At 52.7% G+C, this 24,061-nt stretch overlaps 1 protein-coding gene across 4 annotated transcripts; it reads right to left on the bottom strand.

The window, feature by feature from the left end:
* Positions 1-601: 601 nt before the first annotated feature.
* Positions 602-19,732, bottom strand: SPIRE2 (spire type actin nucleation factor 2). 4 transcript variants are annotated; one of them, XM_088136263.1, is made up of 15 exons: positions 19,058-19,732; positions 12,655-12,692; positions 11,818-12,183; positions 9,447-9,524; positions 8,777-8,941; positions 8,363-8,449; positions 7,680-7,803; positions 6,936-7,105; positions 6,380-6,593; positions 5,857-5,999; positions 5,090-5,227; positions 4,935-5,002; positions 4,821-4,848; positions 4,566-4,681; positions 602-3,712 (listed from the first exon to the last, which is right to left on the bottom strand). In XM_088136263.1, the coding sequence occupies exons 1-15, from the start codon at positions 19,365-19,367 to the stop codon at positions 3,508-3,510; spliced, it is 2,250 nt and encodes a 749-aa protein (XP_087992389.1). In that variant the 5' UTR covers positions 19,368-19,732; the 3' UTR covers positions 602-3,507. The 4 variants fall into 4 exon arrangements, with proteins under 4 accessions (XP_087992389.1, XP_087992386.1, XP_087992387.1 ...); XM_088136260.1 differs by having other exon boundaries at positions 5,090-5,224; positions 19,058-19,465; XM_088136261.1 differs by having other exon boundaries at positions 6,419-6,593; positions 19,058-19,465.
* Positions 19,733-24,061: the final 4,329 nt, after the last annotated feature.

Genomic DNA, 24,061 nt, shown 5'->3' with positions numbered 1-24,061 from the left:
TAACTTTAAACATTAACAAAATCATGAACCAGACCTTCAACGCTCCCAACTGCCTCCAATTTTCTCCTTTTTAGCAGCAGCATTTAGGAGATAATTTTGTTGCATCCAGTATTAAACAGTTGAGAATCCTTGTTGATCTATTCAAATTGAGGATAAGATCGAGCTTCTGGAAAGAGAATAAGAGCTGTCATGGATCAGGCCAAAGGCCTGGCTAAGCCAGCATTCTGTTCCCATGAGGGAGGACGACTCATCTCTGGAATGCCAAGCAGAGGAGCCCTGGAAGAGCAAGCACAGCTCCCAAGGTTCCTTTAAACATCTCTTTGGGTTCACCTTGCTGTATAGGTGTTATGAGAGTGAAATGAGTGGGCACAGGGCAAAACCAGGAGCCCTACTCTAAACAGATATCAACAGGTCCTTCCACCTGTAGTTTTAGGAAGCATTTTCATCAGCCTCAAATTGGTGCACTTCCCCATCTGAACCAGTTTCCCACCCCCTTGATTAGTCTTCCCTTCAGATATCCCAACAGCCACTAATTGCTGCTGACAAGGGAACTTGTTACTGCCTAAGAGCAGGATTTACAGAGGAACGTTACTAGGTCTGCTTCACTTTAAATTTTATTTACACTTCTTTAAAGTACATACTGCATATAAAACATTGGCAGAGGAGGACGAGTGCAAGCAGGACTAACAAGGGGGAGGGGAAGCCCCCTCTGACACAGCAAGGAGTTACTGCAAAGGGCGAGTGAGTCAACGCAGCACATGAAGGTCCAGACAGCAGGGCAGTGCAGCCAGGGCAAAATTTCAAGCAAGCAGATTGGCACAGATGGCAAGAGGAGGAAGAAGAGGAGCCTAGAACACTGGCAGGGGAAGACCTGGTTGTATCACCCCAGCCTCCCAAATCCTGATGTCCCTCTTGTGTTCTTGAAGTCTTCCTCTCAGTTTCCAATCTCCTCCCAAACCTCCCTTCCACATTCAAGCTTTGCTTTCTGACTACATTCTCTCAGTTCTGGGCAATTCCCTGACCACGGTCTCTCCATGTACTCTGCATGCAGCCATTGATTGGTTATATGCAGGTTATTTGTGCACTCACCTGTGTGCAGGTGAGAGTTTCTGGCATGAAGTACTTCCCCCCCCCCCCGTTACCCACGGGCATGTGCACTTTGCAAAGTTTGGCATGTTGAATTATTAAATTTCTATCCCACCTTTTTTATATATAACTCAAGGCAGCAAACATACCTAATACTCCTGCCTCCTCTTTTCCCCACAGCCACCACCCTGTGAGGTGGGCTGGGCTCAGAGGGGCTGGCCCAAAGTCACCCAGCCAGCTTTCACGACTAAGGCATGAAGAACTCATGGTTTCCTGGTTTCTAGGCTAGCACCTTAAACACTACACGAAACTGGCTCTCAACTTAGTTGGGCCCTATGATGCTAGGCACAAAAAGCGGCACAAGAGGGAGGCTCCTTCCAAAACTGGCTGCTAATGTAGCAGGGGAGCAAGGGAGGGGGCGATGACATGCAGAAACAGGTTTGGAGGCTCTTGGCAAAACCCAAAGGGCACTGCTAAGTCCCTTTCATTTGAGAAAATAAGACCAGAGCAGACCGGAGGAAGGCCTGAACTGCAGGAGAGAACATCCTCAGAGCTACAAAAAGACATCAGCTCATTTTGTTTTGCTGCAGTACCATAAAAAGCTGAGGGGCCGTGGCATAGTCTTTCCTACACTGAAGACCCACTTTGCAAACACAGTGGATTCCCCGGCCCCAAAAAAACTATCACAGTTAGTCTTGGAAAGTGCAGCTGGGAGACACAAAGGGGAGGGATGGAAGGCTACTGAATCTAGCCTCTTCTCTCACATGCTGAGCTTCCCCAAGTACGGAAAGCAGGGTTGGACAAAGTGGACAGCAGGTGGGGAGAGTGTGGTTTGGAGGAAGGGGGAACAAGAACCTGGAGGAGGAGATGAGGTTCTTCTGCCCATCTGGTTGATTCTGCCTCCCCTCCCCAAATGACATGCTAGTTTTAACCTCTTCTGGGAGACTTCCAAGGGCTAGCTGGTTCCCAGAAAGAGCCACTGAGGCAGGTAACCCAGGCCCACGCGCAGCTGCCCTAAGCATTGCTGCTCATTCTGCAGCAGCAGCTGCACCACCACCAGCAAACCCCCCCCCCCCCCGCCTTCAAAGGCGGCCAGCCTTGCCCAGGATGCCTGGCAGAAGTGGTGGCTCCAGCTGGAGCTGGATCCACTCACAGGAGGAGAGGTCTGGGCACAGGGTCCACCTTCTAGGCGTCTACTCCTCCTTTCAAGTCAGTTGTGAAAAGGGGGCAGAAACTGACCCTCTCAGTAGGCTCGTGCAGGACACGACTGTTTGAGATGGTTTGTTAAATAAGCTGTAAAGCATCCACCACATGCTAAGCCACAACACAAGCAGCCCCATTGTGGCTTAGTGCAATGTGTGAATGTGGCCCCCCTTGTGCAGGAGCCAAGATTCTTTCATAGACAGACATGGCCAGCCCAAGCCCCCCTCCCCCCAGGATTCAAAGGTCCCAGCACCATCCATGCAGCCAGCAATCGACAATCATCCCTCCCTACGCAGACTACTCCACAAGTCCCAGCACCTGGGAACAGGTGGTCTTCATCTAAATGCTTACAAAATTAGGCATTTTATTATTGGAGGTACAAATAAGACACACTCCTGAATTTGTAGAGGGAGAACGAGAGGGAAACAGCACCCTTTTTCATAGCCTTCACAGGAGACGCCCTCGTTCCTTGATCTGGGAGAAAGACCGCAAGCAAGAGGGCAAAGAAACAAGGAGCAGGCCAGCAGCTCCAGAAGATGCGTTTAGCACCAGGCACATAGCTGCGAGGTAGCCCTGCTTCCCAAGAAAACTAACGGTTGAAAGGACGACATTTCTTTCGGAGATCTCAGCAAGAGGCGGCCAGGATTACAGAGCTGCTCCTGAGGCCATGTGGGGAAACAGCACCTGGGAAGAAGCTGGCCTCTGCCCTGCCAAGTTGCCTCCCTGCCCGCTGGTGTGGCTGGGCTCCTGGTGCTGCAGGATCACCTTGGCCAGCCTCCTGCGTTGCTCCCTTCCAAAGGAGCAGAGGGGGAAGAGAGCCAGGCCCGGATGCTTTCAGCGCCTTCAGCAAAGTCCTCGTTTGCCAATGAAGGGGTTGCCATGCTGATCAGCTAAAGCAACTTATCCGCCATATAAATATAGAGTATCTATAAGGGGGTGTGTGCGTGTGTGGTGTGTGTGTATATATATATGTATATATATTTATGTATGGATATATGTATATGTACATAGGCAGGCAGATGTTCTTGGAAGGTGGGGTGGGTTGGACGAGGGAGGAGGGAGAGAGCAGACCCCCAAAGCCCAGGGGCAGCCGGGCCGCATTTGCTCTGCCAGAGAGTCGCGGCTGCCTGGGCCTTCGAAGAGGCCCCCAAAGTGAAGGTTGGATGCCGTTAGCTGGAGAGGGGGTGGTGGCAGGCTCGGGGGATGCTCCAGGAGCCTCTAGCTGGAGGGGATGTACAGGGACTGGGTTTTGCGGCTCCTGCCCGGCTTGGTGTTGAGAATGTCCATGCTTTTGCGGCTGGAACTGACAACGTCTGTGACAAACCCAGAGCAGTCGCGGCAAACATCCTTGAGCACTGAACCATGAGCATAGATGCACGGGAACTCTTCCTCCACGCTGCGCCAGGGGGTGCCTTGCAGGGAGCTGGAAGGCAAAAACAGGGTGCTCTGACCAGGGTCCTTGCTCCAGGGGGCAGCTATGCCTGATGCTGGGCCCCCTTCTGTTTAACCAGGGTAAAGCTACCTCAGCTGACAGGCTATGCTTGGTTCAAGAATCTGGAAGCACCCTAGGCTAACCCGCTGGTAAACACAATGAGATCCATAGCTTGCTTTGTGTGATATTCAGTAAACCATGGTTTAAAGGTCCTGCCTTAGTGTTAGGCCTGGTTCTTGAGAGAGATCAGGTTCATGCATCACACAGTTGTTAAACTACACTCCCTGGCCCTCTGCAATCCTTCAGCAACTTGAAGGGGTTCCATGAGCTGGTCCCATCAACTGGGGGTCTTTCGCGGGCTTTGCATTCCTTCCATTTCTCAACCAAAAACCTCCTATCCATGAATGAAAAGGAGGTGTTGGCAGTCCTTTTGCTGATGTCATATTGAAGCAATTGCTGGCTTGTACCTTAGTATATTTGGGCAAGCAACTACTGCAGTTTGCAAACCTGTTTGGCTCTGGTTCACGCCATCGGCAGCAGAGGAGTTGACGCCTTCCCTAACCCCTGTACCCTCCGGATGTGTTGGGACTGCAGCCCCCAAAATTCCCCTTCAGCTGATTTGGCTGGTTTGAAATGCTGGTGGCTGGAGTCTCAACATGTCTGGAAATGGAGTTGGAGACAGCTGCCCAAGACGAGTGGAGCAGAAAATGTATCTGTCTGTCATCATCAGCCTCAGGGACTCACTCACTGTACTCCTTACTGCTTGCCATTGAACGAGCATCTATACATCCCAAACAGCTGAGGAGGAAACAGGGCGTGAAGAAGGAAAAGAAGAGCCACATACTGGAAAGCCTCCTGCCGGCGGGCTGGGGGACCCTTGGCACCCAGTGAGCCATGCAGGGTCTCAAAGCCCAGGGCATAGACCGGGATATGGGCAAGCTTCTTGGAGGGCATCTTGATCTAGAAAGGCCAAGAAAAAGGATTTCAGTGGAGCGGAAAGCAGGGCGGCTCCACCCGGCTCACCCTAAGAAAGTCCCCAGAGGCCTTCCAGAGGGCAGCCACTGGATTTTGTGCTTGGCTATCAGGAGAAGCCCCTTACCTTCAGACTGCAGGAGCTGCAGACAGACCTAAAAGCAAAGGGGGAAAAGAGAAGACTCCGTCAAGAGCCCTGTTCATCCCACTGCCCTTCCCAGCCAGGCACCTGCTAACTCACCTCTTGCAGAAGAGGCAGGTGGGGGGCCAGGAAAACAGCGTAAACTTGGTTCTGCAGCAGCAGCAACTCTGAGTAGCAGAGGGAGAGACGGTCAGCATCTCATTCGGGGTGAACCCTCCCCTCCCTGCAGGCCCCAGGGGTCGTTCCAGCCTGACCTTCCCTTTCTTCAGGCTGGTGTACAGCTCCTTGCTCTGAAGAAACTTCTCCATCTCTGCTTTCACCAGCACCCGGCGCACATTAATCATTTCCTCCACAGTGAGCGCCAGGCTTTCTACCGGGTGGCTGAACTCCTGCTGTCGAGGTCAGAACATGGGAATCAGGGCTGCTCTCCCTGTGACGTCCAGCCGCTCAGACCTCTCCGCATCCCAGGCAGAGAGGCTGCTCAGTCCTGCTGCCCAAGTGCGCACTCTCGCTTTTACTTTGAGAACCACCCGGGCCCTGCAACCAGGGCTCCAGCAGGAGTGTCAGCCGTTACATCGCCCTTCCTCAGCCTGGCACATTTCAACAGCCAAATGAAGCTGAAAATAGTCCATCCAGTGAGATACAGAGAAAGGCTGTCTCCCATTTGGAAAAAGCAAAACCTATAGATCCACATGGAATTGGCCCAAAATAGCAAAATGTCAGTTACACAAAGGAAGATGCTTCAAACATTCTGCATGCTCGGATTCTAACTCCAGAAAGATGGTGGGGTTGGAGACATTGCTTGTGGGTAGCACAGGATGCCTAAAACCCAGCCTCTGGGAAGCCCCCCAAGAACACTCCCTATTAAAGTTCTTCCAGGTTACTGTTCCTTGACTCATTTCACTTTGAGCCACATTCCTGGGACAAGGACTAGGAGTGGGGGTGGCCCAACCAGCCTCACATGTCAGAGGTTGTGCTGAAAATCTTGTGTGGAGGAAACCACATCACTTAAGATGCTTACCAGCCACAAGTATTTCAAACTAGCATCTGTGACCGGAACAGACCCAGCCTCCATATTCTCCTCCACAGAAGTGAGGATGTCTTGTTTACGAGGACATGAACTGACCCGATAGGGGACTTGGTGGTAGCTAGCTGGAACAGAACCTGAAGGAGAACAGAATGGAAACCGGCAAGTGTCAGCATCCACCTAGGAGTGGGACAACAGGCCCTCTTGCCTATTGCCATGAAGATAAGAGGTAGCTTGTGTGCGTAGCTGAAGCAGGAGGCAACCTCAGAGAATAAACGGGCCACAGCCCGCAAACATTCACAAACGAAAAACAACTCCAGCACTTGGTGCTCTCCCAGCTACCATGGGAAGGAGAGGAGCTCATTCAAACCCAGGCAGAACTAGTAAGCTGGTGCCCCCCACCTTCTCTGGTGGGAAAGGAGGCAAGGAGGGGCCCTCAGAGAGGAGAAGCAAGCAGTGGAGCAAGCCTAGAATTGTGTCCCAGAGTGGGGTTAGGTCATGAAAAAGGTTCACTTGCCCATATCTTCCATGCTGGTCCATGCAGAGTTCATGGTACCTGAGCGAGGTCTCGGGTCTGACATGCTGGGTCTTAAGTACTCCAGGTGAGGCTCCCTGCTCTCACTTTCACTCCGAAAATGGACCAAGTCTTGCTCTGAGAAGGAGCGGTCCCGCTTCAGGGGCATCAGGGGGCCAGGCTCCTGAACAGCCTCTGAGCAGGGAGAGTCTTCCTCCTGCAGGAAAGGGAACAGCTCAGCATGTTGCAAAAATGCAAGTGCTCACGCCCACAAGCATAGCTCCCGAACTCATACCAGAATGGCATCTCTGTCCTCAAAGAGGAGGAACTCTGGAACCAGGGCATGCATGCACAGCTAAGAGACGTTTGGGAGCATGGTGCCAATAGTCTCAGTGGCAGCAGAAGTTGCCAGAGCAGTGGGTTTGGGGCAAAGGAAGGAGAAGAGGAGGTGGTCAACAGAACGACTGGACTGCAAAGTCCGCTCACAGCCTGGTGCCAGTTCCAGCAGGCCAAGGAGCTCTTCTTGCACAAAAACCAGGAGACAAAGCCAAGCTCTTACTTCCGAAACAAACATCTCCTCCATCTCTGCCAGTGTGGGTGCCTTCAGCAGGACCCTCGGCCTATGGCGCTGAGGTGGGGCACAGGAGTCTGAAACTGAGAGGTTGATGCAAGAGATCGATTTCATGTTGCTGGAGCAGGCATTCACGAGGCAGGGCAAGGAACCAAACCCTGGCAGGACAAGAGGAGAGGGCATGGTGTGGCACCAACTATCTTCTGTGCTGGGCACATAGGAAACTCCAACCTGGCCTCCCCTCCAACAAGTAGCATTTAGAATAGACTGGCTTTCTCCAACCTGGCACTAGACTTCATAGCTCCCATCCAAATGTGGATCCAAGCTGAAAGGCTTAAGGATGGGACAGAAAGGCACCTTGACTGTTTGGGCACAAAAGGTCCTCCCTTGAAGGTTCCCATCCAAATGTGGATCCAAGCTGAAAGGCTTAAGGATGGGACAGAAAGGCACCTTGACTGTTTGGGCACAAAAGGTCCTCCCTTGAAAAGAGCTCCAAGTCACTCCAAGTTCCCAACTGCCAGAGTCTCAATTTTGGCTGATTATATGAAAGAAGTCACAGCTGCATTCTCCGTTTTGGAGCATCTTGAGATGTCTGGAGAACTACACTGTGATTTGGGAGTTTCCCCTAAGACCCAGCAATTTCTTTCCTGCCTTTACTGTCTCCTCTTAGGAGAAAGCAAACTGGTCCTCTCTAGCTTCCAGGATTCCCCCCTTTTTTAAGGACAGACACACCTCTCTGGTTCTGGTGTTGTGACTCCACAGGCCGAAGCTTCCGTTCCTGCTTGATCTCCTCCAAGATCTTCTCATGGAGCGTCCTCTGCTGCTGAGGCATGGGGCGCAATCTGCGCTCAGAAGCCTGCAATGGGGTTGGGAAGCCAGAGAGCCACGTTCCAAAGGGCTATTACTCTTCCTGGAAATGCATCTTGATGCCACAAAAATAGGTGCCCGTGTGTGGTGTTCCAGATGTTACCAAATCACAGTTCCCACCAACGCAAGCTAGCATGCTACACTGGACTGTGCCATTCATTAACGTCCAGTTCTTGGGAGGCAGAGCAGCGAACAGGCTCAAAGGCCCTGCCCTTCCAAGCAAGGAGCACTGGCCAGTTGTTGACCTAGAGATTCCAAACAGTCCAGCTCTGCCCGTCCAATTCACAAAGCAGCCCAGCGGCTGGTTTCAAAAAATAATCTCCTATTTGGCAATGAAGGCAAACAGCCATCTCCAATAAATGATAGAAGTGGTAAAAGTAACTAAGATGATCATTAGCACAATCCCCAAAGTCTGGCTAAAGAGGAAGGACCTCGTTTCTAAAAGTGAAAGGTATATTCCATAGCTCTGAAAATGCGGGGAGGTTTTTTGCCCAAAGACCCTTTCAGTCCCTTCCCTCCCCAGTACAGAATACAGGAACTTTGCTGACCTGTCTCAGAGGTGGACGGGATCTTATGAAATCCAAAATGAGTTCGTGAGCATCCTTCTTCACCCTGGGTGGAATGTCACCGTCTACCTGATGGATACCCATAAGGAAGAATTAGCAGCAGCTCTCCTGTTCTCCAGGAGCCCTTAGTTTCCTGGGGCAGATTTTTATTTCTGGTTCCTTCCAAAATCCTGTCCATCTTCTCTGCCTTTGGGAATGGCTTCTATGAGTTTCAGGGGGAAGAGTTGCTAACGCCCCATCTTAAACGAGATAAGGGGATACCTCGCGCTCAGCTCTAGGGCCCAGGCCTGTGAGTGCAGATCCATATGAACAGGAAGGCACCAGAGAGCTGCAGAGCTGCCCTGGGGCCCGTCTGGTAGCACAAGAGGGGTAGGAGGAGGTTCCTGTTCCTCTCACCATGACCTTGCGGAGCTTATAGTTGCGGGCTCGGATGTCCTGCATTAGCATCTCAAACGGCGTCAGCTGGTATTCTGTAGGCAGTGGGTCAAATTGTTTCTGTTGGACCTTCTTGAGCTTCACACCATTCCGGAGTTCTCGCATGAGCTGGACCCAGAGCCGAGCCTGTAAGCACAAAGCCACCATGAGAGAGTTCTTCCCCAAACGGTGCTTGAGCCAGAAGAGATGCTGGGGACGCATCTCTGCAAGCTCTCGCTCTGAGATCCTTCTTCCAAGCTTTCTCCAAGTCAAGCAGCACTCACCCAGTGGGACTAAACGGACCCTCTCTCCCACAGCGTGTGAGTCCTTTCTCAAGGCCAAACCATAGCCATGATGTGGCATTATTCTACCTATGCCAGCTCTTTCTGGAAATTAGTGTGTGGGGAGAACCTATGTTTGCAGATGTGTGTTTAAAAAAACAACAGTGTTGTTGAGCTTAAAAGCTCATATCAGGTGCAAAACTAGAGGAACAATGGAAGAGGATCGAGCTCTTCCCTCCGTTCTTCTTTCTTGAGAGGAAGTAGTTCTCTGCTTAGAATATTTATATCCCAACCCCGCCCAGAGAGATTCCAGGGTGCCTTATAAAAGGCCACCATGGCTCTCCTCTCCTTTTTCCAGCCCTGCTCCATACCCAGTCCGTGTTCCTCAGGTTATCAAGATCTGCTGCCGATCGGTCCCTCAGCTCTTCGTCCTTCAGCTTGGTCAGCATCTGCACATCCCAAGACCCAGAAACAGATTAGCTTTTCCTGTTTCCATTGTCCACCACAGGTGAGCTTGTATTAATTGCTGCATAAAAGTTATAGTTTTGACTGGGATTAGTTAAACTGAAGAGGCAGTCCCCTAATGACAGGGGGACTACCCAGAGCTTAATTTGGGCTGCTGGGTGATTAAGTCCTTATTTTGCTGGCTCCTTTGTGCAAGTACGGAACTGGGAACAAGAGCCAGCTTTAGCATTGGTGGGGGGATATGGGGGCAGAAATTCTCCAAGTGAGAGAGAGGATTCTGACTGGTAGTTGTCACAGTATGCGCAAGGGCTGCCAGGACCAAGAGCAGAAGCAAAGGCGCAGAACAGCTCTTCTCAAGAACAACCCACAGCTGTCAGCCGCTCTTCCCCAAAGCGGGGGGCTCTCAGCCCTTAGGGTGTGCAGGTGGGGGAAAAGGGCGGAAAGCTTGATCCTTGTCTTTCCCACGTGCCTGGCTTGAGTTTTACAGTTTGCAGTTGCTGGTTTTCTTTGCACTAACAGCGTTTCTAGTAACTGTAATAAAAACAGCTGCATCCTTGAATCTCTGCCTGCTAGTCTTCTAGTTCAAGCATCAGTCTGGGGAAGCCAGACAACTTAGGCGTTCAAGGTGTCACCAGGACATGTTTGGCTTACGCTCTTGTGGACCTTCTTCAAGGCCCTCTTGCAGAGGGAAAGGGATTTTTATCTAGCCTTCCCAGAAGCTTAGGGCACACGTGCGATACTCCCATCTGTAATTTTTATAACTTCCTCTATCACCCTGCCTTTCTCACTTCCGCTATGAGACTTTAGAATAGAATTTATTCCCCGAGCTAGTATTTCAGCAGGGTGGTGGAAATCACTATTCCATGAACTCTTTTCCATGGGAAAACAGTGCCGTTCCCTGATGAGCGCTGGGCTGGAGAGTCCCTAATTAGTAGTGCTCATTAGCTGCTCAAGGTTCTTCCCAAGAGGCACACAGCACAAGCCCACCGAGATTCATGCATTCGGCAGGCCCCAGGCAGCGGCCCTGCCTACCTCCATCCCAGGAGGTATCTCCATCTTTTCAGGTCCATCCTTCGGAGTGGGAAGAGCAGAGCATCCCTGCGCCTCACCTGTTCCACAGAGACAGACCCTGCCAAAGGAACGTGGCGGTGTCTGCCCTCTCCCCCCTCCTGGCTCTTAGTAGCATGAGCTGTGCAGAGAAGGGACCCTGGCTGGGTGCACAGTTCTAGAGACGAGAACTCCAGGGAGGCAGCAGAGACCGTCCCCAGCTTTGTTCCAGATGGGAGGGCAGGAACAACGGGGCTGGTGGCCCACCAGGATGTGGCACGTTGCCTGCTCAGCTGCCCCAGGAGAGGCAGAGTCCCGGCAGCGCCTGCGTAGTCCAGGCGCCCCACGGCCATGGCTCAGCCGAGCAGCAGCCAACTCAGGCAGGCAGACCAAGAACTTCCCATCTCCTTGGCGCTTGCAGCAGACGACGCGGGCCAAAGAGCGCCGGGATAGATCAGGCTAAGGTTTAATAGGACTGAATCTGCCCATCTGGTCTGGTTCTGGGGGGTGGGGGCTATTGAGAATTCTCCCCAGCGAGGAGGAGGAGGAGATGGAGCAGATGACAGGCCTTCTCTGTGGCAGCTCCTCTTTCTGAAATGCCCTTCCTTGAGATGCACGGGCAGCCTCCCAGCCCTACTCTTGTGTACACAATTAAAATCAGTATTATTCCAACAAACCCTTGGCCCAGCAGATCTCACTGTGGGTCATTTTAGCCCTCTTGGTTATTTCCCTCCTATTCCTTGCTGCTGAGAGATTTCTACTCCACCCAGAGTCCTATGGGACCAGGATGGCTTAGAAATGCTGCTAAATAAAATAAATACAATTTGCAGTTATCACCAGAAGCTGAGCTTGCAGTTCAGCAGCCTGGCACACAGGCCCAGCCAAGCAGCTCTGAGGAGCACCAAGGAGCCTCCTTAGCAGCAGGCCAGCTGCTCTGGAGTTGCTGAGGCTCTCGCTTCCCAGGGGAATAAGGTACCTTGTTGGCAGATGCCAGGAGATGCAGGGTTGGACCGTCCTCCCCACCTTCCCCAAGGGTTGTCTTCCCAGCCTGGTGCCCCCAGATGGACTGGGAAGGCAGCCGTGAGCAGGAGGCTCAGGGAGCCTGGATTCTGCTGCAAATCAAAGCCTCGGGAAAGTTGTACCCCCAGGCAGACACCAAACGCCCATCCAGGGCAACATGTCAAGAATCCCAGCTGCAGACGGCCCACAGCCAGGCAAGGCGTCACTCACTTCCTTGGCATCCCGGATCTTGGCCAGAAAAGCCTTCAGCTCCACCGTCTCGAGGAACAGCGCTCGGCACACCGCCTGGTAGTGAACGTGAGCCTCCTGGGGCTGGGAGAGGCGGGTAGCGCAGAGCTGCGTCACCTGGCCGAAAGTGCGGACGGCATTCAGGGTCCCCTTGGCCACCGCCTCCTCCTCTTCCTCCTGCCCGCTGTAGCCTTCGTCTGCGGCGCTGCCATTGCCACTGTCCTCAGAGTCACTGTTGGTCATCAGGTCGATGAGCCGCTCCAGTTCGGGGGTCAGCTCGCGCTCCTCGTTCTCCTCCAGGCCCCAGTCGAGGGCTCGGTAGATGACGAAGCCCAGAGACTGCACCATCTGCCAGGGAGGGCGGGGTTAGCAGAACAGGGAAAGACACAACTTGGTTAATATCCACAGGGCTGCTTCCCTCTCATCCAGACGCGCCCAGAGCAAACATAAAAATCACTTCCCAAAGATCAGCGTCAGGGAGGACCCGCCAAGTGTGGTGCCCTCAGAGGACGGGTGGGTGGGGACAGCGGCAACTGCCAAGCAGCTACGCTGAGGCCAGGGGAGGCGCCAGGCGGGGCAGACCCCAATGGCTTCTGGGAGAGGTGGCCAAATGGGTCATCTGTTCTGTACAGGCTGAAGTTTTCCGTAATGGCCAGTGCTTTGCTAGCGAAAGTGACAGGACTCCTACGCTTACCGGCAGAGGAAGGCTCAAGGAATAGCTTTTGAACAGAATGTTGGGGTGGTTACCAGATTTATCCGGTTAGCGCAGAGGCCTGTAAGAAGAGAGCGGCGCTTTCCACAGGGCATTGAGCCACCTACCTGTGCTTCAGCTGCAGGCGTCAGGGTCAGCGGAAGCTCTGCAAGGAGACAACGCTATTAGAAGATGCCAGTCCACGGAGGCAGAGAGCGCCGGCATGGTTAACCTGAGATATGTACCCACCTCCATATCTGAGCCCATCCTAGGCCCGAGAGCCGAGCCAGAACCAAGGAGGCTCCACAAAGCCCTCCCTTCCTAAACTTGAGCGCCTGGCTTTTGGTACAAGGGTAGAGATGCCAACTGGGTAGCGCCAGCTTTGGGCTGCCTAAATGGGGAACGTCTCACTGTATGTTGTGCTTGGTACACAGAGGCCAGCTATTCACAAAACGAGCGTGCCCGCGTGCACAAATGAGAATTCTCTTCCTGCCTCAATCAAAGCAAGTGGTATTCACCCATCCGTGCCACACACGCAAGGTGTTTCTTTGTCCACCCGTGTAAAACATTTGGAGGGTGGGTGGGAATTCTGAGAGGAAAGGGAAAACACAGGAGGCTGGAATTTGCAGACAGAAGAAGAAAAGGAAACAAGACAGATTTAGCTGGGGTAAATACTATGGAAAGAGTAACTACTTGTAAAAACAGATCTTGTAGAAGCAGCTTTCTTGGTGCATTTATTAGAATATGAAGCTAAGAACAGTCTGGAAGCCTTCTTACCTCCTGCATCCACACGCAGCCAGTCCAGACCCCCATTTCCTGCCATTTCCCAATCAAGGAGCCACTCAAAGGCCCAAATGGCTCTCGGGAGATGCCAAGATGCCCACCAGCCCCATTTCACAGGTGTAATTTATCTTTGGGGACCCCTTATGCACACAAATGCAAGAATGAACGTGTGTGTTGGTACCTAGGGAGAACTCTGCCATTCTTTCCCCACCTCTTCTGCCTCGCTGCTATGTCATTTCTGGGACCAGGAGATGATGGGGAAGAACGCTGAGAGGAGATTCTAGGGGTCACCCTTCTCCAGAGAGAATTACACGGATTGCAGTCGATGAACTGAAGTTTGGCACAAAAAGATTCCGGACCATTAGGAGAAAGCAGAGAACCGCTTAACGCAGCAGCACAGGCAGAGCCAAGTCCTCAGCTACCTCCTCTTCCACCCACTGACCACACAGAGCCAAAGCTGGCAGGGCAGAGCTGAGGCCCGGCAATTGTCAGCCGTTGCAGGGCATCCCAGGGAGAGCCAGTGTTTTCCCAGGACGCAGCAGAGGCAGAACTTCAAACGTTCAGCAGGGAAGCAAAGCAGCCGCCCACATTCCCAGCCCTGTGAACTGGCCCCAGAGCTGGTCCAAGACCTGTGTCCCTCATGAGTGGCATCCCCCGTGCTCCATCCTCCCCTAGTTCCAGCCCTGCTGGAAGGCAGGCCCCGAGGGACAAAGTGCAAGTCGCTGCAAAGCTGGAAGCGTTGCGGTCGGTGTTAGACGCTCAGTGTTCTGATGGGGACGTGTGGCGGCTATGGTTCCTCCACGGCGCCAACAGGACAAAGAGGCCCATAACTCTACTTTGGAATGTATTAATCCAGGCACAGACAGGGTTGTACGCCTTCAGAGCAGTGTCTCTCAACCTTGGCAACTTTAAGGTATGTGGACTTCAACTCCCAGAATTCCCCAGCCAGCTGGCAGGCTGGGGAATTCTGGGAGTTGAAGTTGCCAAGGTTGCGAAACATGGCTCTAGAGTGGTGTAGGACTCTTCCGGTTTACACAATACCCTGAACCTTCCTGCGGTTCATTTGGTCTGGCTTAGCAAATGCCGCAAACCTAGCCACGGTGGTCGGCAAGGCACGATTTATGGCTTAATGCCATACACAAACCCAGCGAGTCGGGCTTCGCTCAGTACAGCCACTCAAGCAAGCTACAGCTGATGGTCATGTAAGAACCAATTACTCTATAGGTAGGTGGGGAACCAACCTAACCAACGTATGAATGAGACTGACACACAGAGCCAGGCTGATGCAGCGGTTAAAGGCACCAGAAGAGGGGGACTGGGAGGCCATCAGTTCTAGTCCTGCCTTGGAAGCCAGCTGGGTGACTTTGGGCCGGGCCTCGGAAGGGCAAACTGCTTCTGAAAATGCCAGGAGAATTGCAGAGACTTGTCCAGGCAGTCACTGGGACTCAAGACTGACTCAAAGGCACACATACACAATAAAATAAAATAAAATAAATATACCACAAAGGTTCATTTGTGTCAGAGACTTCGGCCCATTTCTTACCCTCCCACCACATAGCTCTGGGAGCAAAGTAACCCAAAAAATACTTCTGGGCATGCTGCAAATTCTTTTACCTTCCCAACCGCCTGGTACAAGTTCCTGGGCAGATGCGGAGGCTTCCAAGCACACTGGGCCCTGAGCAACTGAGATATCCACCATCATGGCTTCCTTCCTGCCTTGGAAGCCAGTGGCAAGCAGTGGGACACCCCCACACCAAAGCTGGCCTTACTAGAAGCCTACTCTGCTGAATTGTTGTGACATACTTGGCACCTCCAACACAACTCTCTTTCAGTACATTTCCAAAGCCCTCAAGACAGGAAGCAGGTGGCGCTTAGCAGCGATGCATGCAACAGAAAAGGTTAGCAAACCTCGTACAGCCCAGCGCTCAGGAAAGCCTGTGAGTAATGTCATAAGTAGGGATGGGAGACGTGAATTTGAATCTCTGTCACCTGTTCTAATTCACATTCTTAAACTAATCAAAATTTAGTTGTCATTTGAAATGTACAGTTCTTTGAACCTTACCATTCAATTTACCCTGCCCCCCCCAAAAAAGCTGTACAAGATGCATATATGCATTCGATTAGGAGAATTTTGTTTTCAAAAACTATACATTAGGCAAAACTGAAAAAAGAAATACATACATCTGGAGAATAGATACATTTTTGTGCAGCCTTTAAAAAGAAAAACCTCAAGCAATGCACCAGTGTTTACAAAAATGAACTGAGTGCAACTGATGCATTTGCCCGTTCCTGGTGATGTGCTGCGTGCATTTTGATCCACGAACACAGGAGATTAGGCTGGGAAGCCAGGAGCAGCACTGCCTGGAACAGAGGCCCCTCCGCAGCAGCCACGATCCCGTCTGTCTGCCGCTTGAGGAGCCATCAAACCGATGCCCTCTTCGGCTCCTCCCCGCCGAGACACCAACCCTGCCTGCAGGCAGGCGCACTTGGGTCGGAACGATTCAAACGCACCAGCAAAGGAAGCCACCGAGTTAGTGACCCTCAACTGCCAGCCACGGTCATAACTCATCAGCCAGGCTTTGGGTAGAGAGCAGAACCGGACGGGCCAGTTCTGACGGCGGCTGCGCTGCCCTTCTAAGCAAATATTATCAGAAGCAGCAGCAGCAGCAGCAGCAGCAGCAGCTTTTCTGTACAGGCTCCCTAACAACAAGCTACATCCTGTACAGGGCAGAAGCAAAGATCCGCCTAAGGAGCAGCGCTTCTGGCCTCTGCCGCACCAGCAGTCCTCCTGTCACTGCACTTCACGTCTGACTTTGCGCTGTTCCTCTGTGAAACTCATATCAAGCTTTTCGTAAGCAATTTAGAACAGAGGGACGGGCAGCCATTACCCTTCCTGGGTGTTGTTTTTTTAAGCATTTGCTTGGGACCAGGGAGACACTCAAATACAGATGCAGGACAGAAGGCTGACCAAACTAAGGACTGAGCCCAAGAGAAAGAAATCAGAGCGGCAACTACAACAAACCCAATTTAGCAATAGGAGGAAGGGAAAGGTGGTGATCATGGAAGAGGAAAGGAGATATGGGAATGAAGAAAGGGCATGGAAACATTTGTTCCTTGACTGCTTGAACAGAAAAGTCAGGCCTGTTTCTGACAAGTAGTGATATCTACACTCTCGCACTGAGTTCTCTCCAACTTTATTAAGCATAGCTCCAACAAATGGATGAGAAGTCTACCTGTAACTTTTCTGCAGAATATATTCCTTACAGGTTTGCCAAGTCAGCTCACTAAGCCTTAAGGCTGATTTTGAGGCTCAGATTGGTGAATACAAGAGAGGGACGTATTCAGTGGTGGCATCACAGCTGCAAAAATCTCTCCCTGGGAAAATCCACCAAGCCTTTTCTCTTGCTGTTTTTAGGCAGACTGCACGTTCCACAATGTTGTTGTGGCAAAGAAGCATACATACAGACAAGATGTTATGGCACCAACCTCTATGAACAGTTTAGTTCTTTAAATGCATGAGACTAAGATGGCAGCAGGGGCATGAATATGCCCAGTCTTGCTAACAGATTCTGGGAAAAAAAGAATTAAGCAGGCAAGCACTAAAAATGAGAAGGATGTTCAAGGTAGGGTCTAATAGTTAGACTGTTTCAACCTGAATTCAAAGCAAACTCAGTGACAAGCGACTGAGTTCAATTCAGACCAAGAACATCAAGTGTTGGCAGAGAAGGGAGTTTCTAGTGAACCTGGTTGGTGTGATTAAGCAGCCTGTGTGCGTGCTCGTCTGGGGATTTGGGCTGGTAAAAGGAACCTCAGATAGGATAAAATTTGCATGCAGGTGTTTGTCAGTTGCAAATCATGGAGTCTAAAAAAAGAAGGTGGCGGTCCTGACTCCTGACCAGCAGCTATCTTTGTTCCTAGGCTGGCTTTGCCAGTTACACTCAGGGGAAAAAAAAAAATTCTTTTGATACTTTTAGGCCATTGTTTATCAAATAAACCACAGGTGACAGAGTTCACACAATAGTTAAACCAGCCATGATTTAGTGTTTTGTGAGGAGCCAAGTCTAAGTCTGCAGAAACTGCAATAATGTATAAATGGAACTGCTTCTGAAGAGGAGGTTGGAGGCCAAAATTCAGCGCTGAGGCTCGTAGACTCCACAGCAAGTGATCGTGCCATCAGTAGGAGGACATCTGCCCATCCCTAATGGTGTTCTTCTCCGGACATTCGAACATAGTGGGCTGCATGCAAAGGGCCCGCTGAATGGTGTCTCTGCAACTGTAGAGTGCCTTCCTCAAAGAAGATTGCCCGGGCATTTCGCATTTAAGTACAAACCTTTTCTCCCACCCCCACACCAAGTAACAAATCCTCATCTTTAAAAAATGTTCTGGCTTTAACATTGTTTTGCAATTAAAGCACCCTGTAACACTAAGGCCTCATAAATCGGCACGCGATATTCTGCACGGTTCTCTCTTCCTGTCCCACGTCCCAAGACAAAGGTAACAGCCTGAATATAAGGCATGAGTGCTGCTGCCGAGAATGTTTCCCTGCTCATTTCAGGGAAGCTCACGAAGAGCCCCATCACGGCCGGCCGGGACTTCAGGCACAGGCCTCTCCTCACTTGCCACATGCTCGGATGATGCAACTGTTCACATCCAAGCTTGGTCACTGCCTACTCTCGGGCGCCACCCGAGACCCAGGCTTGCCACCCGTCCACCCGTCTTTCTCTGGGACTCGGCCACTTTGCTACGCTGGAGCAGGCCCCGCTTCAGGGCCCCTCTTGCCTGCCCTCAGAAGCCCTCAGGACTAAGGTCCTGCTGGACTGCTGGCGCTTGGGACCCAAAAGGCCATCATAAAACAAGAAGCCTTCCGGTTTGGCACTGGCAGTTGATGTAATTACACACATCAGACACATGACGAGGAGATGAAAGAGATACTTTTGACCTGTGCGCTCACACAATAAAGATAATAAACTACTCATTGCAAGCTAAATCCCCACCCAGCTCACTGGGGCAAAGGGACACCTAAACACATGGTAGCAACCTAGCCGAGCGGGGGGGGGGGGGGGGGAAGAGAGAGAGAGAGAGAGAGAGAGAGAGAGAGAGAGAGGGGCGGCTTTCCGAAAACTGGGATGCCTTCATCCGTGTGATGTCACCGTCACCCAGAGACCCCGTGGACTGGGAAACAGTTTACCCCGCTGCTATTTTCTTCATCGCTTGGGGCAACCCCCCCACCCCCGCCATGCTAGTTTCTGCCTTCCCTCCAGCTGCCACAAGAGGTCTTCAGACCCAGTTCCTCTCCTGGAATTGCTTTGGAAACCCTAAAGTACCCAAACTCTGAAATCTCTCACCGCATATTGAGGACGCTAAAAAGGGGCAGAACACCTTCAGCGGGCCAGGCCCCCATGCGGCTGAAGCAGGATAGGGGGGGAGGGCGAGCCCAGGCCGCCCTCTGCCCTGGGAACCCGTCCGGGGGACAGCAGGCGGAGGGGGCTGAACTCGCCCCCCCCCCCGCTCAGGCGAAGGAAGGCGCTTTCCCCAGCGGGGGTCGCTTCTTCGCCCTGGCCTGCCCTTCCCGGGACGAGCCTGGACGTCCTAGCGGGACAGGGAGCGCCGAGGCCGCTGAGGGCTTGCGGTCCCGGGGCGCAGCGCCCTTGCTGCCCTGCCCTGCCCTTGCCGCCCCGCGCCCTCCGAGCTCCGGGACGCCCTTCCCGGAGCGCTCGGCCCGGCCCGGCCCGCCCCCTCCCCACTCACCAGCCTCGCCGTACTCGCCGCGGGCGGAGACGGCGCCGTCCTTGTGCAGGCGGAGATCGGCGGTGTCGCGGAGGCGTCCGGCCGGTCCTCGGCGCCGCCGCCGCCCTTCCTCGGCGCCCGGCGGCGGGTCCGTCTGGAGCAGCCCGCGGCAGCATTGGAAGCAGACGGCCCACGCCTGCTCCTCGTTGACGGGCTGCTCGTAGGCCTTCAGCACCTCCTCCAGGGACAGCTCCTCCGCCGGGCGCCCCGCCGCGCCGCTCCCCTCGCCCGGCGCGGCCGCGGCCCCGGCCCCGGCTCCCGCTCGCGCCATGGCCGCGGCTCCATCATCGGCTCCGCGCGCCGAGGTCCATCGCGGCGGCGCCGACGTTGCTGCTGCTCTTGCTGCTGCCGCCGCCGCCGCCGGGCAACCTGAGAGGAGGAGGAGGGGAGGAGGAGGAGGAGGAGGAGGAGACGACAAGGGGAGGAGGAGAGGGGTGAGCCCAGCGGCCGCGCGCCGCCTGGTCGCGCCGCCCGCCGGAGGAAGGCCCGCGCGGCTTTTGGGCGGCCGGACGCGGCTCCGCCAGAGAGGAGCGCAGCCCAGACGCCGCAGAGCAGGGCCTCTGAGGGCGCGCAGAGCGCCTGCCCGCTCTGCGCTGGGGAGGCCCCGCTTCCTGCAGGGCGGCGTTCGGCTCCTCGGCCTTCCTTCCAAGGAAACGCCCAGGGCTCGGCCCGGAAAGATGCGAAGGGGGTGCCCTTCCGAGCGGACGCAGAGCGAACTTTGTGCGGAAATTGTGCAACTCCCGATAGACGGGGCGGCTCGAACCGCGGGAGGACGGCGAAAGAAATGGGGCGAAATCTCGCAGATTAGCAGCAGGGCCCCCAGGTCCAGAGGCAGCGCGTGCCTCTGCTAGCTGCTCACAAAGCAGCCGTCAGGCGCCGGCTATAGCCCCCGGGAGGACCCGGGAAAGCTCCCTAGTCCGCAATCCTACCCGGACTTACTCAGGAGTAAGCATCACAGTGGCGCTTGCCTCTGAGTAAGTCTATTTTGGGGTGGGAGGCAACTGGAAAGCATTCCGTTTTCATCTCAAGAACGATTCTGGGAGGTGGGGTGTGAAATCAACCACGCTGCCCCACCCCCGAATCACACAGCAAGATCCAAGGGGGGAGGGGGGACTCTGACCTTCTGACTTGGGGTGCTCGCGTCTGGCTGCAGCGACTGGCTGGAGTCACCCCTTTGACTGGACCCTCTTTTACGGAATATGAGACAACTGGCTGGATTCGCACATGGTTTCTTGTTCCCCGTGGCGGGATTCACACTTGACACTAAACCAAAACTCAGCAGATTGTATTTGGACTTAGTAGGAACAGTGAGCTGCGTTAAAGGTAGCACCTTTGGAGACTATCACATTTTATTAAAAGGAAGAAACTTTTGTGAAGTACGGCGCCAGTTCATGAAAGCAGATGCCTTTTAATAAAACACATTAGTCTGGATTGGTAGGAATGAGGCAAGCACTCTGCACATGCTCTGAAGCACCAGCCCTCTACCTTGTAAAACAGCTTCTGGGGCTAAACCCTGGTGTATTCTAGCTCATACTAGGAGAGGGAGAACCCTTCTTCCGAGGTGGGGCTCATCGGATTAGATTTCAGCCTCCGCCTGTGAGCCTGGAGGGTCTCAAAGCCTGCAGGGAAGGGCCAAGGACCCAGCGACTTACCTTCCTGCCCTCCTTCCTTCCCAAATAATCAGGAGTGCTGTTTTTTCAAAGGGAGGCCAACAGCTGATTTTCAAAGGCAAGGCCCCAGGGAAGGAAGAAGGAAGGAGAAGCAATCTACTCCCAGCCCATTAATCCCTTAAAACACGTTCCAGGAAAAGTTCACTTTAAACCACATTTTCTACACCTGCAGGAAAAAGGACTAACCCTTCAGAAACACAGCTCCAGGCTGGCTGCTATTAGCAACAACAGGGAGAAGAGCCACATAGACATAGAGTTGCTTCCCCACAGAAAAAAACAATTTGTTCAGGGCTCTGCCCCCAGGCCACTCATTACCGAGAGATTCCATTCTCTTGCTATTCCAGTAATAACATTTTGTTGCTAGGAAAGGGCAACTTCTGTTAACGGCAACAGCAATGTGTCTCTGTGTGTACACACAAACACGCTCAGCAGCCTGCACTGCACCCTGCCAGTTAGGAGAATTTTTTAAGCTCAAGAGCGGAAGGGTTAATGCAGCTCTTTAAAGCCCCCAGCTTGTCCACTACACGCTTGTTCTACTTACGTAACCAGGATATTGGAAAATTATACACGTGCCCTTTTCAATACAAACTTCAAAAAAACCCAGTGATTGATTTTCAAGATCCCAGAACCAAACTCTTAATATCACATACCTAAACAAGGTTCCATTAAAAGTCTTTCCTACAAAGACCAAACCAGCAGTCTTCTGCTGCTCTCGTTAAGACATTCTATTGGACAAAGAGGAGGACATTAATAAACAAAATCCTCCTGCTGATTAGTGGGGGAGATGGGAAATTGGGCATAATCACACTGTTAAAGAAACAGGCAACTCATAAGCAAGTGAAGTTGACCGAGTCAGATGAGGAGGAGGGACGTTCAACCTTCCCCTTTAACAGCCTCCTCCAGGAGTTGCTATAGATCGGTCTCCAAGGGATCAGATCCCCTTGAAATGCAAAAATCAGGTGGTCCATGGAGGATTCATCCTCTCCCCCATCGTTCTTTGCCTCTGCAGCTTGTGATGGATTAGTTCAGCTTCCCCACTGGGAAATCTTGGGAACCCCCCCCCCATTGTCAACTGCATCATTTCCAGCCACTAAGGGTTTCCAGGATGAAGAGAGCTAGATCAGCCAGCTTCATGTGCAGAGAATGTCTTTAGATGCTTTGATGTTACCAGCCTATTTTGTATTTTTATGTTGTAAGCCACCTGGAGTCTTAGATAAGCAGAAAACTGAGAATTGCAATAATAATAATAATAGAAATGATCTGTTAGTGCATTATGTTTTCTAAAAGTGTGCCCAAAATGGAGGAGAGGGAAAACATCTTTTGAGGACTGTGTAGGCTCTGCCTTTAACTATTGCACTGGAGGGAGAAGCAATGCTCTCTTGTTATTATCAACATCTGGAAAAACATAATGCTTAGGCTCTTTTTGACAATTAAGACAAGCAGCAAGTGCCACGTGTGTGTCTGGGCCAGTAAGTTGGGATCACAACAAATCTGGTAAGGGGATTTTTTTTTCAGCCCAAAGTGTGGTGCATTCTGCTGGCCTGGAAGCTTCACACAAACCCTTCCAAGCTAGATCACACGCACACCAGCCTGGATGCAGCCCCTTTCTTGCTTCATTGCTGAAGAGCTTTGGACTCGGACCCCGGCTTCCATTTATCCTACAGGCTTCAGAACTCCCCACTGGCTGGACTGGGGAGTCCATTTCTGCCTCTGAGGCCCGGCCAGGAGGAGCCCAGGGGAGGCAGTTGTTCCCTCTTTTCCTGGGGGCTGAAAGAGAAAAGAGGGTTTCATGCTTGTCCCCTCAGAAGGTGGGGGAGGAGAGATGAACCTGCCAGAACGGCAGAAGAGGCTGTGAGTTTGGCAAGAGATCGAATCCATCTGGAGAGGCCTGGAGCTGGGCCATGCAGGACAGCAGAGAAGGGGGGGGCAGGGCTAAACTGGACTCTGTGGAAGGGAAGGGGACTTTTAGCTGGGCTTGGCCTCATCTGTGGTCCGGCAATGCAGATTCTGGTCACTCAGCCTCACGTATCCTCTTCACTCTTCGGTAAAAGCCTGAACAAAGATGCTCTCCCTGCCCTTCAGTGTCCTCTAGATCTGCAGATACTTCCGTTGGAAGCAATGACTCCCCCCAGCCCCAGTTCAATCTCTAGGCTCTACATTAATGGTTTAATTAAAAAAAAACCCACTTTTATCTGATTAAATTAACATGCATTAGCTCAGAGTTGTCAGCCTCATAATGATATTTAAATAGCATAACAACTAAGGTGCCCAGCCAGGCTGTAGAAAGTTTCAAGAAAATTAAAAATAGAGCGAGCGATTCCTAGTGGCTTCCAGTTAAGTGGAGGCAGCAGCTGCTTCAGGAGCAGAGCCGTTCCCAGGATAATCCGTTCAAGTCAGCAGCCAAAGTCAAATAGTCATTGTGGGGTGTGCAGCCAGAGGGCCGTATGCTTCGTCTCTTTACTTTAGCATAAAAGTAGCAGATGACCAGGCCCAGTGTGTAAGAACGAGGTCACACAATGCCAAGCCATCATATGCTTCCCTTGTTCTTTACGTGTTCTGTGAAGCCAGCCCATTGTAGTTAATTGAATAAATTAGGGGGAAGAAAATAACGGCTTGACACGTCTGAACAAAGCCTCAGAGTCTCCCTCTCTCTTAAGAGGTCAGTCTCCAGCAGATCAAGGTGCCGTGGCACATTTTCCTTTTTCCCACAGGAGTCCCTGCTGCACACAGCAGACGGCCCATCCCGGTCCTGGTCCCGGAAGCTCAAGGCTTCTGCTCCAGGCCAGGCTCGCGACAGCCCCGTCAGGGAGGCTCAGAGCAACTGGCCTTGGCTACCAGAGGACCCACAGGAACGGGAGCACGGTTTTGCGCTTCGGGTCCTGTGCTCACCCCGCACCGCAAGGGCAGAGCGTTAGTCAGGCGTGTGGTTAGGAGGATCCAAAGCTGGTGACCAGGAGCGCCTCCCTCCTCAGGGCGAGCTGGGCCAACGCGGCCCGGCCTCGGCCGGCTAACCTTCCCCTAGCGATGGAGCCCCGGCTCCTGGCCTGTTTGCGTAGGCGAGGCATTCCTTCCCTGCTCCATCATTATGTACACTGGCCAAATATTTACGGTCCTTATCACCGCCTCCCGCTTTCGATAGCACTGCTGTGGCAACCAACAGAAAATGGGAAGCGCCCCTCTGCACGGCTGGTTGCCGCGTCTGCCCTTCCCCTGCTAACCTGAGGCTGCAAGCTCCTCGGGGCAGGGAGCGGACTCAGCCGCTAGCAACCCCCCGCCGCGGCATCCCCCTCCGTGG

This window comes from Python bivittatus, unplaced genomic scaffold (genome assembly GCF_059951505.1).
Source record: "Python bivittatus isolate LINGU-HERP-01145 unplaced genomic scaffold, Pbiv_v1 ctg000190_np1212, whole genome shotgun sequence".
In the NCBI taxonomy this organism is placed as follows: Eukaryota; Metazoa; Chordata; class Lepidosauria; order Squamata; family Pythonidae; genus Python; species Python bivittatus.
This window is presented reverse-complemented; position numbering and strand designations above follow the sequence as displayed.